The following is an 18408-nucleotide window of genomic DNA, read 5'->3' as shown; positions in this document are numbered from 1 at the left end:
ACAGGACGGGGGGCTATATATTTTCTTCAGGGAAGAAGTTCCAAGGATGACTTAGTCAGAAATTCCATCAGCTTTTCCCAGCTAAAGAAGCATTCAAAGAGCCATGTATCCACAGTGACTAGAGTCAGCCAAGCATGACCACTACTGACAAGAGGATTGCCTGAAAAAATCATTCAATTTACAGGCTTAAAGCTACTCACTCATTTAACCACCTCATTATTTCTCCACAGCAGCTCCTCGCCTGGCACAGGGTTTGATTAATCGCGAACGCTGGTTAAGAATGAGAAATTTATTTTGTGTCCTTCATGCAGGAATAGACCTGATTGCAGCATTTTACGGATGTCTGTATGCAGGCTGTGTGCCAATAACAGTGCGTCCTCCACATCCACAGAACATAGCCACTACGCTGCCCACTGTAAAGATGATTGTAGAGGTTAGTCAATAATCTGCCATGGTAACGGATGGTGCTGGCTAATGTTTTTGGCTAGATGTCTGATAATGTTAAATTGTATTAAATATGACTGAAATATGTTTGTGGTGTTGTTGTAAGTTCAGTTAATCTTACTCAAGCATGTTTTCTGGAGGCATTATTTATGGAAAATTGTTTTTATTATTGCTGCTGTTGTGTATAAAATGTGTTTGTTATAAAGCTAAAGAAAATTAACATATGTACTGTCTTTCACTCATTAACTCGATCAGAAAAAGAAATTGCATCAAACTTTGCACTTGCTTTAAGTTTGTGCCCTTCCAGATTCACCAATACAGAATATCCAATACAAAAATGAGCTTTGCTACATTTATGTTGTGGAAGGCTTTGCACTATTCTGCTGGGTAGGAGTTACAATGAAAGTTGTTAAAATAACAGAATTTGTACCACATGTTATTTAAAAATGCAAGATTTGTTTCCTGGTAAGACACCAGAACTATGCATTTGTATCACTTTTATACTTTAAAAGATTATAAATTGTAAAACTACCTACCCACCTTACAATCTGTATAATATGGACAATCGACTAATATGGACTGTGTATGTTTGACACCACCTTCCATTGTTTTGCAACTCTAATTGCTTTAGTTCAGCCTTAAGGCTTGCGGTTCGTTAGTCTATTGTGTTCAAACACTGGCTTGCAGGAAGACAGTAACTGGTATTCAGTGATAATAATTGAAAATGCAGCTGATCTAGTTGTCCTTGCAGGTCAGCCGGTCAGCCTGTATAATGACATCGCAGGTAATATGTAAACTGCTGAGGTCAAAGGAAGCATCGGCCGCAGTAGATGTGAGAACATGGCCCCCTGTCCTGGATACAGGTAATGGGTTTAAAACTACCTTGCAAAGCATCACTAACACTGTGTCTATTCCACTATACCACTGCAGGAGTTTATCAAGAAGTGTTCACTGACACAGATTTGGAGCTTCTTGCACTGTGATACTATTCAAGTTAAATATAGAAGAGGAAAGTATTTGTTACTTATGTAAGCACTGTTAATATTTGGACTGCCTCGTTGAAGCCCTGACACCTGAGGTAGGCATTGTTTGAAATGTCTTCTACTGAATACCTCCTTTTTTATTGTGTTTAAACCAATGTCTGATTTGGGTAGCGAAAAATTAACTCTTTTCAATGCCCTACTAGACAATGAATAGGATATTGGTCAGATTTGGGGAGGGACTACATCATGTCCCCCAATGATAAAAACTGGTGATACAGTATGGAGGACCCGGTTCATCTGTACTGTAGTGTTGCATGTACCTGATGGATGCAGGGGATGATGGCCAGCTGCTTTTTTCAGGGTCCTGTATGTTACTAACATACTTGTTACTCGTGATAATTTGATATGGAATTAATTGGAGTCAATAGTGTGTGTGCATTTAGGATGCTTCCCGTTTCAGATGATTTGCCAAAGAAACGACCTCCCCAAGTCTACAAGCCCTCGGACCCGGACACATTGGCCTATCTGGATTTCAGTGTGTCCACAACAGGAATGCTTGCAGGAGTGAAGGTAGGGGCCTCGTCTTATTGCTGAGCCATTTATATTAGTTCCACTTCTTGGAACAGGTGCTGCTACTGTGGTGTGCTTTTGTTTTTTCATCTGTGTGTTGTGTGTACTGTAGGTGAACCACTTGTCCTATCTCTCCATAGTAACAGCAATAAAAAAAACAGCTCACTGTACCGTACGCTTTGTCTGTCTGCCTGCGTGCACAACCATAGTGTCTCTTATTGACTGCATTGTGCAGTGCTGCTCAGTATTGATCATGAATTAATGATGTTCAATTGTCTTTCTTTTTGGGGCTGTAGCCCCCAAAATCTATTGGTATCTCTAGAGCACCAATCCCTATACATGATCCCTTTACCATCTGCAAAAGATCTTTACTGTACATTGTGGCTGAAAAAAATATCACCCTCTCAACAGGGTAACATAAATATTTGTTATAGAAGATATAAGATCAGCTTGCAAGGTGATATTGTATCAACTTCCAAAAAAGCTGGACCAATGCAAGTGCCTGGTATGATAACTTTCTAATATTCAGTAGCCTGACAGGTGTAAATTACTTAACAAAGCTTGTTGGGTTAGCAGAACAATATATTTTAACCCTTTGCGGTCCTATGTTGAACCTGGTCCGACATTGCAATTATTCCTATCCGGTCCAATGTCGGACCTGTCCGACATCATCAAAAAGATGCAAAAAACGGCTCCAGAAAAAGCCGAGAAAACCATTCAATGGCCGAGTGGGAGCGACAGCAGCCGAGACAAGCCCAAAAAAAATAAAAAAAATAAAAAGGTGCATCTCATGCATAGTCATACTTGTCCCTGGCATCAGATAACGGCGGCCATAAGGAAACAAGCCGGCTGTAACTGCATCAGCGCTCAGAGAATATCACGGACATTTGCAGAGTTTTTTTGAGATGTTATTGTAATAAAATAATGACTTGGATCGCATTATTGAGGAGTTTGGTGATAAAACGAGTGATCACGAGGTGATTGATCGGTATGTACAACTATTATTATTTATTTATTTATTTATTTATTTATTTATTTATTAGCATGTGTGAAAGCTATAGCGAACGAAAGGGTGGGGCGGGGCTGGAGATGCCTAGTGAGTGCTTTGTTGATATGCAGGGCCATTTAAACCCGTTTGACTGAAAAAAATTACTTTTAAACAGCGCGCCTAAAATTAACTGCGCGTGTGAAAATTAATTAGACCTGGCGTGCCTGACGCGCAATTAATAAATGGACCGCAATGGGTTAATAAAGATTTTGTGGCTTTGGTTTTCAGCCTTGTCTCCTGCTGATCGTGGGACCTTGTGCTATTTGTTCCTCTGAAAGTGAATCTTGTTATCTATCAAAGACAAACAGCTACCTGTTTGTGCTGTATTTATTTCCTAATGAACTGGCCTGGCTATCCAGGCTGCTTCATAATGCATCTAGTAACACTGTCAGCTAAAGTCATCTCTCTCTGCATTTTAAGTGTTTTCTAAATTTAAACAAGAACAGTTGTGAAACAACAAAAAAGCAGCCCATTTTTTTTGCTGACTCATATACAAAACCCATGGTTATTAGTCTGGCATGATTGTTCAATTTGATAGGAAATCTGCAGCGCACAAAACTAAATCCGAAATACTGGGTGCAGGTTACAGCAATTGCTTAACCAACCACATTCCCAAATACAATCATTATGTTGTATAATAGGCTTCTGTTGTTTAAAAATGAGAAAAGTTTCGTCAGCAGATGATTAGCACTCAATTGTGTCAATGAATAGAAACCAGCCTGCATGCTAACATTTTTTTCTTTTTAAGCAAATTAGAATCTGCAAACTGACACACAATATAAAAGTCTTCCTTGTTTATCGTGATTACTGCAATAATTACTTGGGTGCAATCTGTAGAAGCACAATATCCAGCAGAGACGCAATGCGCTGAGCTCAGACTGTGTGTGTTTTTCTTTTCCCTTGTTTTTTGCATTAGGTGATTTGTTTTATTTTTAACAACTGAATATTTGGAAAATGAAACCACTTGAATTGATTTTGACAGTTCAGATTTTACACTTATAGTATGTGTGTGTATGTATAGTAGTTGGGAGCCATAGAGACCGTGCTATTTGTGTTCCGCCTTATAACAAGAATACTAGTGTTAATGTAATGACGTTATGGGGCAAATGGGAGCCGTGACCGTACCACCTTATAACCTGTTCCGCAGTATAAAGGGCCGTCTTATAAACGGGGAGCACAGTTTCTATCTATCTATCGATCTATCTATCTATCTATCAGATATTTTAAGTAATAAAAACCAGTAAGTATAATTAATTAATTCATTATAAATGTATTCATTTAGTTGTTTTACCCCGGAAAGCTGTTGTGAAACTGGATAATTATTTCAACATGGTCCCATGCTGAGACACAGACCAAACAATCAGTTTGCAAGATAATAACGTTTATCAATGTGGATGAATCATGGACATAATATTATCAAAGCCTGCACTCGTTTTATTCATCACTGTTTCCTCCTTTTACTAAGTGGATAGACTAGATCATAGCATTATTTAAAAAACAATAAACAGTCAGCCCCCTACAGAATGGAAGCATGTTGAATGGCCTTGATGACGAGTACCTTCTTGGGGTCCAGAATACTTGAGCTGCTCTTACTTGAGTTACTGTTCCTCGGGGTAGGACTGGAAGGTCTCGAACCACTGCACTTGTCAAGTCCACTTTTCATTTTCATACAATAAAAGCAGCACAATAGTAGCACTGTTTCCAAAATGTTTCCAGAAATTGCTTGAGGCGCATGTGTACAGCACAGCAGAAGTTACAGGCAATTGCAGAGGATTTCATATCATTTTTTTGTTGTTGTTGTTCTTTGAAAGCATGGGTTTGTTAAAATCTGTCTGAATGTAAAGAAAAACAAAACAAAACCAAAATAAAAACATTACCATATCAAAAGAAATATATATATATATTCAATTATTACAACAACAATATGAAATACCCCACCCTCTCCAAAATTGAAAATAATTCTATTTAATCAATTTTTGTACACACATTTTGATTCAGTGTTCTGAAGTTATGGATGAAACAGAAGAGATTTGGCTGTGGAAACCCTAGCTGTATCAGACAAGAATGGAACAAATTTATTAAGATCTTTTAGCGCAGGGGACACTGCTCAGGGATAGAAATAGGACTCCCATTGCACAGCAGTTTGAGCCATTCCTGGTTTTGCTGTGAGTTTGATAAGACACACCTGATGTTGTACCTTTACACTGGAGCCAATCAAGCTTGTAATAAAACCTGGCGTGGTTGCCGCTGCTATGCAATCGGAGTCTTATTTGCATCCCTGACCGCTTAGGAATATTCTATTCTGTGGTGCACATGAGAATAGCACAATTGCTAAAGAGTGTTTCTTTGTTTGCATTTTTTTTTTTTTTTTGTAGATGTCTCACACAGCCACCAGTGCCTTTTGCCGCTCAATCAAGCTGCAGTGTGAGCTTTATCCATCTCGAGAGGTGGCCATCTGCCTAGACCCTTACTGTGGGCTTGGGTTTGTTCTGTGGTGCCTATGCAGGTAACATTGTGCTTTCCATTGCTGTGAAAGACAACTGGTGCACTTTTAAAGGCATGCAGTGAGACGCCTTGTCGTTCCACAGTGTAGAATCATGGACTTGACTGCAAGCTGCTTCTTCATGCTGTTATCCTCATTTTAATACATACGGTAGGATGCTTTCTTGCTAGTTAAGTTAATGCTGGACATAGTCTGTTGTACCATCTCTCCATTTGCATTATAAACAGAAAGTATACTTACATTTCCAAAGTTAAACTTGTTTTGTTAATTTTTTTTTTTTTTGTTTTCTTCTACTATTGTATCCTGTGATTTATTTCTGCATAATAATTATTAAAGTTTTCTTTGTGATGTCTATATTTTAATATATACTGAATTTCTTGAATCCTTTTATTTTACAGTTATGGCTGTTCAAAAAATATAATATTAATTTTAGCAAGCTGGAGATCAAAAGCAACAATAAAAGAATACATGGCTGTTAGGCACCATTGATCACTTGCAGGTTATATACTTAGAGGTTAACAAATATTTTATGAGAAAAAAATATATATATAGCTTTGAAACTGAATACTATTGACAAACATTTTAAAGAAAAATAATACTTCTAAAATCTATGTTTATCTATGTGGGAGAGCTCAGGCACATTCAGTTGGCTGCTGTTAATCTCATTAGCTGGACTGAGTAAGGAGACCTGTTGGACAGAAATATGCATTTATCAGTGTTGGCACAGTCAGCTACCTGTCGGAATCAAAACTAATTGATTGTGATTGATTAAGCAAGTTGAATTAATCCTGATTGAGCTGCATTTCACACGAATGTCACAAGCACTGCACTAAAGGGCTGTCGGTCTCTGAGTCGCACCATATCCTAGTGCCTTGTCTGACTTTTCATTGGTATAATGAGGATCAAGTCAAAACTTTGTGTTGTCTGGATACATTTCAACACAACGGTACTAATTAATTAAATATAACTCGGATGGCTGACAATGTTACCATACTGTTTTCTGTACCACAAAGGATGTCCTCTTGTTTATAGAGGGTTAATATTACTAAATTAATGGGAATTTATTTAAATCTCATTGTAGCAGCAAAAAATAAAAATAAATAAGTATATCCAGCTTTGGTTAGTGTGTGTGTGTGTGTGTGTGCGTGCATGTGTATATATAAGAATAACTATTCTTGCGAATTGAGTTTTGTCAGCATGTACTGTATGTGGTTGACCTGTTTTTATTTATTTTTCTTTGCAGTGTATATTCAGGGCATCAGTCAATCTTGATTCCGCCTTCAGAGCTGGAGATAAACCCTGCACTGTGGCTTCTTGCAGTCAGTCAGTACAAAGTGCGAGACACCTTCTGTTCATACTCTGTGATGGAACTGTGCACCAAGGGACTTGGGCTGCAAACAGAATCGCTCAAGGTAACACATACCAGAATTACTGTTTAACCTCAAATACTTTTTATGGTTATAACAATTGTTATAGTTTTAGCTGAGACAACTAATGCATACAGTGCAATGCATTAATTTGATGGACAGCAGTAACAGTGCTGCATGGAAGTTCAGTTATTTGTTAATAAACAGTTGATAGACATGCAATAGGGTCTGTAACAATATGAAAAGATATTTGTGTTATTGCTTATTATTCAGAAACCTGTCACTGTTTTCTATGGCATTCAGCAGCTCTGTTATTTCTCAAAAACAGAGCTGCAAAAATTAAGGCTGATAGACAGTAATTAATGACCTATGTTCAAAACCCACTGCTTATCAAGTAAACACTTCACCAGGGTACTGGAGCTCTGCTCTCAAAAAGTGAACTGGTTCAGTGAGCTGCAATGATTATTTCAATGAGTACAAACAAAGAGAAAGAAAGAAAGAACTTTAAAAAGTGTTTGCGTATCGACCTCCGTTCTCTGGCTTTATTGACTTCAGAGTGCCATGGTTACCTAACACACCACAGCAACGACATTAACCTCAGTGTTTACACAGCTGTCTTTTTTACTGTATGTCTTAAATCTTTGTTGGAGCAGGAAACTACCAATATAAGGAAGTTACATTTTGGTATCCCCTTTCCTGAGTTTGTTTAAAATGTGCATGAGATTGTATGACAAGTTGTTATTTGACATACAGCACTGTGGATACACTGACATATTTGTCGATGGTATTTTTTTAAGGAAACATTCCCACTTCCATTACCAATCCTAAAACTAATAAAGACAACTTACAGTACAAGCCCTTAACTTATTTAATTGTCTGGGTTGTTTATTTACAGTAACTAAGGGATGTGTATTGGACTTCACCAGATGAAAGCACTTGTCAAAACTTTTGTCTACAGTATTTGACTTGTGCAAGTTCTAATATTTGTGTCGCCTATTTTTTTGATTAAACACTGACCTGCTTTCAAGCCTTGAGGGATCTTTTTCTGAGGGAGAAAGTGGAAATGGAATTATTAAATGTACCTTTTCCCTCCCAGTCAAGGGGACTGGACCTGTCGCGTGTGCGGACGTGCGTTGTTGTAGCAGAGGAGCGGCCCAGAATATCTCTCACCCAGTCCTTCTCCAAGCTCTTCAAGGACCTCGGACTCCACCCCCGAGCTGTGAGCACGTCTTTCGGCTGCAGGGTCAACCTGGCAATTTGTTTACAGGTGAGCAATCGGCATTCTTTCTTCCACAATTTTGCCAGCAGCATCTATTGTATAAATGGATGCCTGTTTGTCTTTACGTTCTACTCGCCTGGATTCTTAGATCCTTTAAGTAGATATTATTTTAATGTTGGGAAATGCATGAGGAGGCATGCTTCTTTAGGTTCTGTTGTAAAAGATTGGGCATTCGTTTTACTCGATCAATGTGACTTTTTTTTTATTTATTTATTTATTTATTTATTTATTTATTTATTTATTTATTTTTTAACTGTTGTGCTGCCAGTGAGAGAAGCTTGCATGAAAGACAGACATGGGGAGGTATTTACCCTATATTTCTAAGGAATGTGAAGATGTATATGGGGCTTGGATTAATGGACAACATTACTGATTCATGGGTGACATGCTCATTAATGAATAGATATTTTATATATATATATATATATATATATATATATATATATATATATATATATATATACACAGTGCCTTGCGAAAGTATTCGGCCCCCTTGAACTTTGCGACCTTTTGCCACATTTCAGGCTTCAAACATAAAGATATGAAACTGTAATTTTTTGTGAAGAATCAACAACAAGTGGGACACAATCATGAAGTGGAACGAAATTTATTGGATATTTCAAACTTTTTTAACAAATAAAAAACTGAAAAATTGGGCGTGCAAAATTATTCAGCCCCTTTACTTTCAGTGCAGCAAACTCTCTCCAGAAGTTCAGTGAGGATCTCTGAATGATCCAATGTTGACCTAAATGACTAATGATGATAAATAGAATCCACCTGTGTGTAATCAAGTCTCCGTATAAATGCACCTGCACTGTGATAGTCTCAGAGGTCCGTTTAAAGCGCAGAGAGCATCATGAAGAACAAGGAACACACCAGGCAGGTCCGAGATACTGTTGTGGAGAAGTTTAAAGCCGGATTTGGATACAAAAAGATTTCCCAAGCTTTAAACATCCCAAGGAGCACTGTGCAAGCGATAATATTGAAATGGAAGGAGTATCAGACCACTGCAAATCTACCAAGACCTGGCCGTCCCTCTAAACTTTCAGCTCATACAAGGAGAAGACTGATCAGAGATGCAGCCAAGAGGCCCATGATCACTCTGGATGAACTGCAGAGATCTACAGCTGAGGTGGGAGACTCTGTCCATAGGACAACAATCAGTCGTATACTGCACAAATCTGGCCTTTATGGAAGAGTGGCAAGAAGAAAGCCATTTCTTAAAGATATCCATAAAAAGTGTCGTTTACAGTTTGCCACAAGCCACCTGGGAGACACACCAAACATGTGGAAGAAGGTGCTCTGGTCAGATGAAACCAAAATCGAACTATTTGGCAACAATGCAAAACGTTATGTTTGGCGTAAAAGCAACACAGCTCATCACCCTGAACACACCATCCCCACTGTCAAACATGGTGGTGGCAGCATCATGGTTTGGGCCTGCTTTTCTTCAGCAGGGACAGGGAAGATGGTTAAAATTGATGGGAAGATGGATGGAGCCAAATACAGGACCATTCTGGAAGAAAACCTGATGGAGTCTGCGAAAGACCTGAGACTGGGACGGAGATTTGTCTTCCAACAAGACAATGATCCAAAACATAAAGCAAAATCTACAATGGAATGGTTCACAAATAAACATATCCAGGTGTTAGAATGGCCAAGTCAAAGTCCAGACCTGAATCCAATCGAGAATCTGTGGAAAGAACTGAAAACTGCTGTTCACAAATGCTCTCCATCCAACCTCACTGAGCTCGAGCTGTTTTGCAAGGAGGAATGGGCAAAAATTTCATTCTCTCGATGTGCAAAACTGATAGAGACATACCCCAAGCGACTTACAGCTGTAATCGCAGCAAAAGGTGGCGCTACAAAGTATTAACTTAAGGGGGCTGAATAATTTTGCACGCACAATTTTTCAGTTTTTTATTTGTTAAAAAAGTTTGAAATATCCAATAAATTTCGTTCCACTTCATGATTGTGTCCCACTTGTTGTTGATTCTTCACAAAAAATTACAGTTTCATATCTTTATGTTTGAAGCCTGAAATGTGGCAAAAGGTCGCAAAGTTCAAGGGGGCCGAATATTTTCGCAAGGCACTGTATATATATATATATATATATATATATATATGTATTTGGTACAGTATTCACCTGCTGGTCTTGTCATATTTCTAGGATAATGACACTTGGACGGTAGGCCTAAATGGGTTAATACCAGATTATTGTGAACTGTCTCCTCCTGTTTATACTGTCCGCTTTTCAATTTTCATACAGCAAAAAAGCAATTTGAGATATAATCAGAGGGTTAATGTTTTTTTCCCCTGATTGCTGGTATACAATCTTCCATTTAGACCCAGTTCATTGTAAATATCAGTGGAAGAAGATTCAACCTTTTTTTTGTCGTTGCCAATGGGGGGTAGTGTTTGTTATATACCAGTATTGCAGCTGTTGAATGCTTGGAAATGCGAAACTTTGATGATAATGGTAGTAGTAATTACTGTCATGGGCCAATAAAACAAAAGCAAAGTTACGGTTCATTAAGATTCTCGTTTTGCAAATGAACTATGGGGACGGTACTAAATTTCCTCAAGGCTTTCAATCTATATTTGAGTAAAGTAAACGACCCCGTCGCATTGTTTGTTTCTTATGAATTTAACCACCTCTTGCATACACAGCTGTGCTGTATGAATGTCCGCTTGTGGAGCTGAGAGCAGAGGACTTGCTGTTGGGATAGAATTGGAAAAGAGGTTTTATTCATGTGGCAAGCCACTGGTAGAAATAAGTCACTGACAAAATAAAAACTAGAATTTATTTGGGATAACCCTTTTGCAGGAAGGAAAGTGCAGATAAGCCAAAGCTATTTAAAGCTGCAAGCCGTGTAAAGCTCATTGCTGGGCTTGGTAAAGCTTTGCAATGTCAGAAACATTATGAAAACCCATTAGCTGGGTTTAGAATAATTAGGGTTTTTAGCTGATGGTCTGATCAAAGTGTAGTTACTTGTTCTGGATATATTGGTATCCAAATTCTATTGTTCTTCTCAGGAGGACTTTGCTGAAGTATTTCCGCTCTTGATTCTGTTGCTTCGACTCTTGTAAACAGCAGGTTTTTCTGATTGGCTTTTAATTAACTGGCTGCAGCTGTGCAAAGTAAACAGCTTTTTTGTTTATTTTGTTGATTGAAATTATTGTTAGATGATTTCTGTTAATCAGTCCTTTAATTGAGGTCTTAATGTCCCTAAAGGATGCATGCATCGTACTGTATAACTATTTATTAACCAACACTGAAGTAACCCTTGAAGCTCGTCTCAAATGCGCATTAAAAAAGAACACAGTACTGGATTAATAGCCGGAGAACATCCTGTTTGTTGCTAGCTCCCTTGTACCATTTGTGATTGCAATAGCATTATTACATACAATCTCCTTTCTGTTAACAATTAATCAACTCATCAAATGTCCTCACTTTCAAAGAGATTTCACTTTTTTCCCACTACCCAGCTTCTCCTCCAAGAAACCCATCTTGCTCAGTTGTTTTTCTTATTGATTAAATGCCTCTCTCTCATCCTGGAGACAACAGCTTCATGGTTAAAGTTTATTTGCACAGAAGTTGATTTCCGGAAGGCGGGTCCCATGTGTTACGCAGTGAAATTAATTAAAACTCATCAGTGACCCAGGACATATCAATACATTTTGAATCATCACTAACAGAGGCTCTAATCTGCAATTAAAGGCTGTAAAATTGTAATAATAATAATAATAATAATAATAATAATAATAATAATAATAATAATAATAATAATAATAAAATCAATTTTATTACAGGGATAATAAAAAAAATCAAAGTAATTATAAAGAAATATATGCCAGTACGATGGTACGCTTGTTTGTGAAGTCCTGTGGTAACCACTCGATAGTGTATGTGCGCACAGATATCTGTCCATGACTCTTATTTACAGTAGTTGATTTACTAAAGTGTTATTAGCACCAGCTGTTTGTTCATTAGTACGTAACAGCAGCAGTAGAGTGTTTATCTATCTTTATTTATTTTACATTTTTTGTATTTGACATTTTTTTGTTTTCTTTTTTCTTTGTTTTTGATTCCCCACTTATTGCATATCTCCTTACTCCCCATCCCCATTTCTCATCTTTCCTTCTGTCTTTGTGTTTTCCCTTCTCTCCTCCTACTCCTCCTCCTCCCCCATCCTCTTCCTGCTGCTGTAGCCTCACAGGCTGGGGAAGCTGGCCGAGCAGGTAGGGGATTTTCACGTTCCCTCATTACCCACCTATCAGCTTCCAACAGTGGGACAGACTAGAATGTGAGCCTGGAGAATAGGAGTCTTTAAAGAGCACTCACCTTTTAAAACCGTGTTGGTTCAGGATTTGCAGTTTCAAGACTTCACCTCATTATAATAAATACATGTTTCCATTTGCATTACGCGTATGTGACCACAAGTCACTGGTTCCAAATCCCATCAACAGTCCAGGTTTTCTTTAGTATCTTTTAGTCCTAATAAAAAACCTTACATTTCCCTTTTGGACGTGAATCTATTCTCCATTACCAGTGGCGATGGCTTCTGGTGGGCATTCTGCTCCTAATTGTTTAATAACTAAGTTCTTTCAATATCTTACCACACAAGCAATACATCATCATGTTTCATGTGGTGTTCACTTTATTTTCACTTTTACTTGCGTGGAGCCACTTTTTCCTGCCGTAATGCTATACAGTCAGTTCTGTTGTGTTTGAGGTATAGTTGTGTAGTACTTGCAACGCTATGATTGGATAAATCATCTTCACCTGTGTTAAAGTGAAAAAAAAAACAGATCAGCACAATAAAAACATATTGATTATTCTCATTGGAGGCAAGCCATTGTTATCATTTTTTAAAGCCTTGGTTTCTCATCGGTAAAGGTGTGTGATCTTTGGAACATATCTCTGATGCTAAAATGGCAGTACTTGTGCAGGGTACAATAAGAATATATTAATATTTGTTTTATGTTAAATTCGAGTTGAGAACCTGATCCATTAACCTTAAATAATAATATATAATTTACTACATCATTTCAGCAGCTGCAAGTGCTGGAAAACAGTGCAGATATGAAATGAATATTTAGGTCCTGTTTTTAAAAACAAAACCTGCATCGTTTTTGGTTCCTGTAGACTGGAGTGGGGAGCCACTTGTATAAGTATTAATTAAAACCATTGGAGTGTAGCCAATTCACCTTTACTTGTTTTAATGTGATGATTTTCCTTGGTGAGGTTCTAGAGATGTATTTTGTATTTTTCTGGTATTGTTTTTTAACTCTGTGACCCGCTCTAGTCTGTTACCCTGCTGAGTTTGTCACCCCTGGTTTTACAATAGAAGTACAGTGGTGGTGGTGGTTTTCTTCTTCTTGGGAACCTGTTTGTTAGGCAGAGTCTGATCTGCATGTTTAACTTTTTTCTGGTGGTGGGGTTCTACCAAATGAAGCTTTTAATACTTTTTTTGTGGATTTGCTTAAGTGTGCTGGCACAACTGCTAGTAGTAAGGGCTTTGTGTGTGTGTTTTTTTAAAATTTTGGCACTAACCTCTTACTACCCAAATCAATTAATATTTGGTTATCAAAGATACCCTGCAACTTCATGCACAACCCAACTTCCTAACTGTTCATGTTCATGGGACTACATTTGCTCATCTATAATCCTGCCCGATTAGGTATTTTTCTGGCCCTGCTTTGCATTTTAGAAGGTTGGGGGCTTGTATCCAGAAAAGGTTGACATTTTTTTTTAAACACTGTACCGAACTTTGCCAAGCCCACAAATTCTGAAGAGGGAAGGGAAAATAGGGATAGCATATTGCAGTAGTTGGTTAAGTACTGAAATGTCTAATAATGTGGCCACAGCCTCCAAACCAATACAAAAATGTGTTTGACTGATTTCTATATCACCCACCACACAAGAAGGGAGAAGGTCTATTCCTGAAGTAAGGATCTGAATGAACAACTTTGATTAATAAATCATAATACTATACTGCACTACACCCATTTGTTACTGTGAGTAGTGTAAAGCTGAGGGAACACAAAGCCACTTTGGGGAGACTTTGATACAGCAAAGTTGCCTCAAACATGGTCTCCCGGTTACTGTTCCTGGAAAAGTGAATTTGTGTTCCCTCAGCTTTAGAAAGCACCCTTAAGACCTATGAGGGGAATCGTGTTTACCTTCCTACTGTACGTGGCACCTTCTTCCACCCTCGATGATGTCATGCTTTCTGCACAGTGTTTGAAAAAAGGCTGGTTTTGCTGCTGCTTCTTGTGCTGCATGCTTAGCAGAAAAATCATGGCTCAGTTTTTGATTTGCTTTTTGGTTTGGTGCAAAGGCTACTTGTTCAGATCAGGTTTGCCACTTTCTTTGCAATACTTTCTCAAGAGTTATGTTTGTTTTGCTTTTAAAATCAATAGCGTTGTATAAAGCCTACTGCAGGTTCCAGATACTATGAAAACAGAAGGAGCTAGGGTTGGGGTCAATTCACATTTTTTCCCAATTTCCATTCCCTTTTAATCAATTCCCATTCACATTCCAAGTTGTTCAAATGCACTGTTTGAAGGACCTGGAATTGGAATTAGAATTGGGACTGTTTTAAAAGAGAATTGGAAAGGGAATTGACCCCAACCCTGGAAGGTGCATAGGCTTCCACATAACTGTTCATTATAGGTTAAAGTAGCTTCAAATGACAATGGGGCTTTTCAGTTTCCCTTACCTTTGTATGTCATTCTTAGTGCCATTGCTCAAATATAATTAGGGCTTCTGATTTTCGGTTTTAACCGATAAAACACCCCCGATACAAAAATAATTAAAACGGTGGATCGCCAATAAACACCGGGAAACACCGTAAAAACTGTGGAAATGGTTAATCTATTCACATTGACTTTACCCTTTTCACATTTAAAAAATAAAACCTACTACGAAAATAATAATAAATACATTTCCCTGTGCTGCTGGGCAATGTCCCTCCTTCCTGACTTGTATCTATCATTGATTAGTTCTGAATACTTTAAACCCGCCCCAACTACTGAGTGACAGCACATTCCTACATTTCTATTGGTGACTGTTTGCAAGATTTAAAACGAGATTACAATCAGGATGGAGGCTTGTTAGCGGGATTTAAAACTGAATTACAGTTAAGATACGGAGGATTTAAAACAGAATTGTGGCGATATGTACAAAAATGCCTACACACAAAAACCCCAGAAGAATGTGCCCGTGACCACGGGGATTTCGTTGTTGAAGACAGCAAAGGAAAGAAGGTACAACTTAAGTGTGCAAGTACTGTCGAGTTACTATACACACACACAAAAAAAAACGCTCAAGCATTTTGGAAAGTAACCAAAAACACTAATTTCATACAGTATATCAAAAACGAAAGCCCCGAAAAAAAACGATTTACATAAAACTTAAAAAAGCTAAAAATAAGCACGGAAAAATACAATTAATAAAACCCAAAAAACAGAAGCCCTAAATATAATATTACCACAGCTGTGGGAATGTCTTGTTCAGGGTTGGTGTCAATTCCTATTTTTCAATTCCAATTCCTTTTTATAATCAATTTCCAGTTCCAGTTCTAAATTTCTTTTAACCAATTCCAACACAACGTTGATCAAAATTGCAATTAGCAGTACAGTAGTCTCCGGCTAAGAGAACACCCCTCGGGAAGCAAGCAAAGTGTTCTTACAGTCGAAGTGTTCTCTAAGACGGAGTTAGCCACCAGACACAATATGAATCAATCAATAAATAAATATGTATTACTTGTCATAAACTGAATAAGTAAAAGAAAAGGCAAGTGTATGTTAATAAATTATAATAATAAAGTAACAGACAAACTAAGGTTAATAAACAAACTGTCAAACTAAATTAACACAGCACCCCTACACACGTTAAAAAATGCACATTATTTAACAGAATAGTGAAGCACCTCACCAGAACGGGAAACGCCAAATTGCTCAGCGACTTGTGTCTGATTTCAGGTTTTTTTCAGGAGCTCAAACAATTTCAAGTTTTTGTAGCAAGAGAAACAGCGGTGCATTTCGCCGCTTTGTTTACATGCCATTTTGTAGCAATGAGGTGCACTCGTGGAAATCAGAATACACGAGTCAATGATATGATGGCAATTCTGGAAAGATTTAATAAACCAATCAGTGTGCCTCAAGACACTCTCGTGATGACAAGTAGCTTTTGAAAAGACTGAATAAACCATTTAAATTTAAGTCTGATGATGAGTTGTCATGTTACAAAACAGAACTGTATACGTTGTGAATGAATCGTGACGTTCCTGTTCCTTTAGCCGGAGAGTTTTCAATGGGAAAAATCAGTTTCACCATTTAGGCGAAGTGTTCTCTTTGGAGATGTTCCTATACGCAGAGACTACTGTATTCTGTTAAAATGAGCTTCCCACAGTGGCAACAAATTACTTAATTGAAGTCACTGTCAGTCAGCCTGTTCTTGTTCCTTGTGGAGTTCCTGTTGGAGTTACTTGTTCCGATAAGTGACGCAGTTATCACAATGGCTACAGGTGGCGTCCCTTTGGTTTGATGGTGTTTTTGTTTTATTTTATTTTTTAAATGTGTAGCCTGTGCAGTTTCTTTTTTCAGGTTTATTTGAGTAATACACTACATTCATATCATCTCATTTATATTCCAGTGCTTGTTGGTCTTATTATATCTTACACAAGGATAAGTAGCAGAATCTTTAGAGCAACACTGCTGAGGTGTCAGGGGACCCTGCTGGCAGCCATGGAGATGCTGCTTACTACATCTTTGTCAATAACTGGAACAAGGAACTCCAAGAGAATCTATAAGCACAGGCAACTTCAATAAGCAGACATACCTTTAAAAACTGTGCTTTCCCAGTGCATATGAAAACTGTATATAAAACACTATGTGAGCAGTAGAATTCAGAACTGCTCAGAATGATTGCGAATATCATACAAAGTTAAGGGGAAACATTCATTGAAGCTGCATACTCTTTAGGAATTACATTTCTTGTTTCTTTTTAACACTAATAAAATGTAGCAGTTTAATGTGCTGTTATCAAAACTGGCTGGTACTGTGCAGCATCATCCTAATGTATTATTATTTATGGTTTAAGGGGACTTCAGGACCTGACCCGACCACTGTGTTTGTTGATATGAGAGCGTTGAGACACGACCGGTAAGTGGATTCCTGTTTCGACCTTAATGTGCTGATATTTTACGGGAATGTAAAAGTCTGCAATGGTTCTTGGTAAAAGTCACATCACAGCTACAGTTATACAGCTACACCTCATTATATAATTATACAACATGATTCACAATTCCGATCTATATGAAGCATTCTGAAATGTGTTCCTGTCTACAATGTATGGAATGATTGGAAGCATTAGTGTAAGTTCTTATGTATAAGGTTTTCTTGTGTGACAGACTCAACATAACAAAAAGCCAGAACATATAAGAATATAAGAGAACATAAGAAAATGTACGACCGAGAGCAAGCCATTCAGCCCAGGTAAGCTTGTCCGCTTCCTAGTATCTGATCGATCTCAAAACTTTGTCAAGTTGGGTCTTAAAGGATCCATGTGATTCTGCTTCAGCAATGATTAGAGAGGGATGTGTTGTAGTTTAAACGTTTGCTGCATTAAATGTACTTGTTGGATTAGGCCATACAGTACCTGTGTTTCATCTGTGCATTTATATTTCATCAAAAGCTGCAAACAATCTGCTCAAATCTACGTTGACATTAACATGTTATATTAATGTCGCCTTGTCAGGAGGAAATCGGATTCCAAGGTATATTTTCCTCAATAAACAAAAAGAAAAGACATATTTCTACGACCCAGGTTTTTTATATTGCTCACTGAAGGAAGTGTGTGGGCTGCAATTCACAAAGCAATTTGGTCCAGCGGACTGAAAATAGATCAATAAACAAACCAGACAGACATGGGAGGTAAAAGAACAATAACAAATCGATGAGGCCAACCAAGCAGTGGGGGGGTTGATGTTATGTTGCATTTGTGCATTAGTGTGTGGGAGGAGGCTAAGAGGTTTTTGCACATCAAAGAAAATAAAGATTAATTTAAACTGGGAATATTCTCAGTTCTCTGAATTTAACTGCTGATATAGCATACTGTAGTTTTTCATAATTGTTGCTACCTGCTACCGAGCAACATTATAGTCTGAAGAAAGGACAGGTTAAGGTGAATTTGAAGGTGTTTCTCT

At 37.9% G+C, this 18408-nt stretch overlaps 1 protein-coding gene across 11 annotated transcripts in view; it reads left to right on the top strand.

The window, feature by feature from the left end:
• LOC117394241 (disco-interacting protein 2 homolog C-like) overlaps positions 1 to 18408 on the top strand; it is a 199282-nt gene that overhangs the window by 172287 nt on the left and 8587 nt on the right. For 6 of the 11 annotated variants that reach the window (XM_033992345.3, XM_033992343.3, XM_033992341.3 and 3 more), the window contains 8 exons: positions 312 to 433; positions 1196 to 1307; positions 1888 to 1997; positions 5421 to 5551; positions 6792 to 6960; positions 8012 to 8182; positions 12407 to 12436; positions 17304 to 17365. In XM_033992345.3, the coding sequence (XP_033848236.2) occupies positions 312 to 433; positions 1196 to 1307; positions 1888 to 1997; positions 5421 to 5551; positions 6792 to 6960; positions 8012 to 8182; positions 12407 to 12436; positions 17304 to 17365 (907 nt within the window). The remainder of the gene's footprint in view (positions 1 to 311; positions 434 to 1195; positions 1308 to 1887; positions 1998 to 5420; positions 5552 to 6791; positions 6961 to 8011; positions 8183 to 12406; positions 12437 to 17303; positions 17366 to 18408) is intronic. The other 5 variants (XM_033992346.3, XM_033992344.3, XM_033992342.3 and 2 more) reach the window with 1 other exon arrangement.

The sequence above is a fragment of the Acipenser ruthenus genome, chromosome 3, assembly GCF_902713425.1.
Source record: "Acipenser ruthenus chromosome 3, fAciRut3.2 maternal haplotype, whole genome shotgun sequence".
Taxonomy (NCBI): domain Eukaryota; kingdom Metazoa; phylum Chordata; class Actinopteri; order Acipenseriformes; family Acipenseridae; genus Acipenser; species Acipenser ruthenus.
Note: the sequence above shows the minus strand (reverse complement) of the source record. Positions and strands in the feature narration are given on the sequence as shown.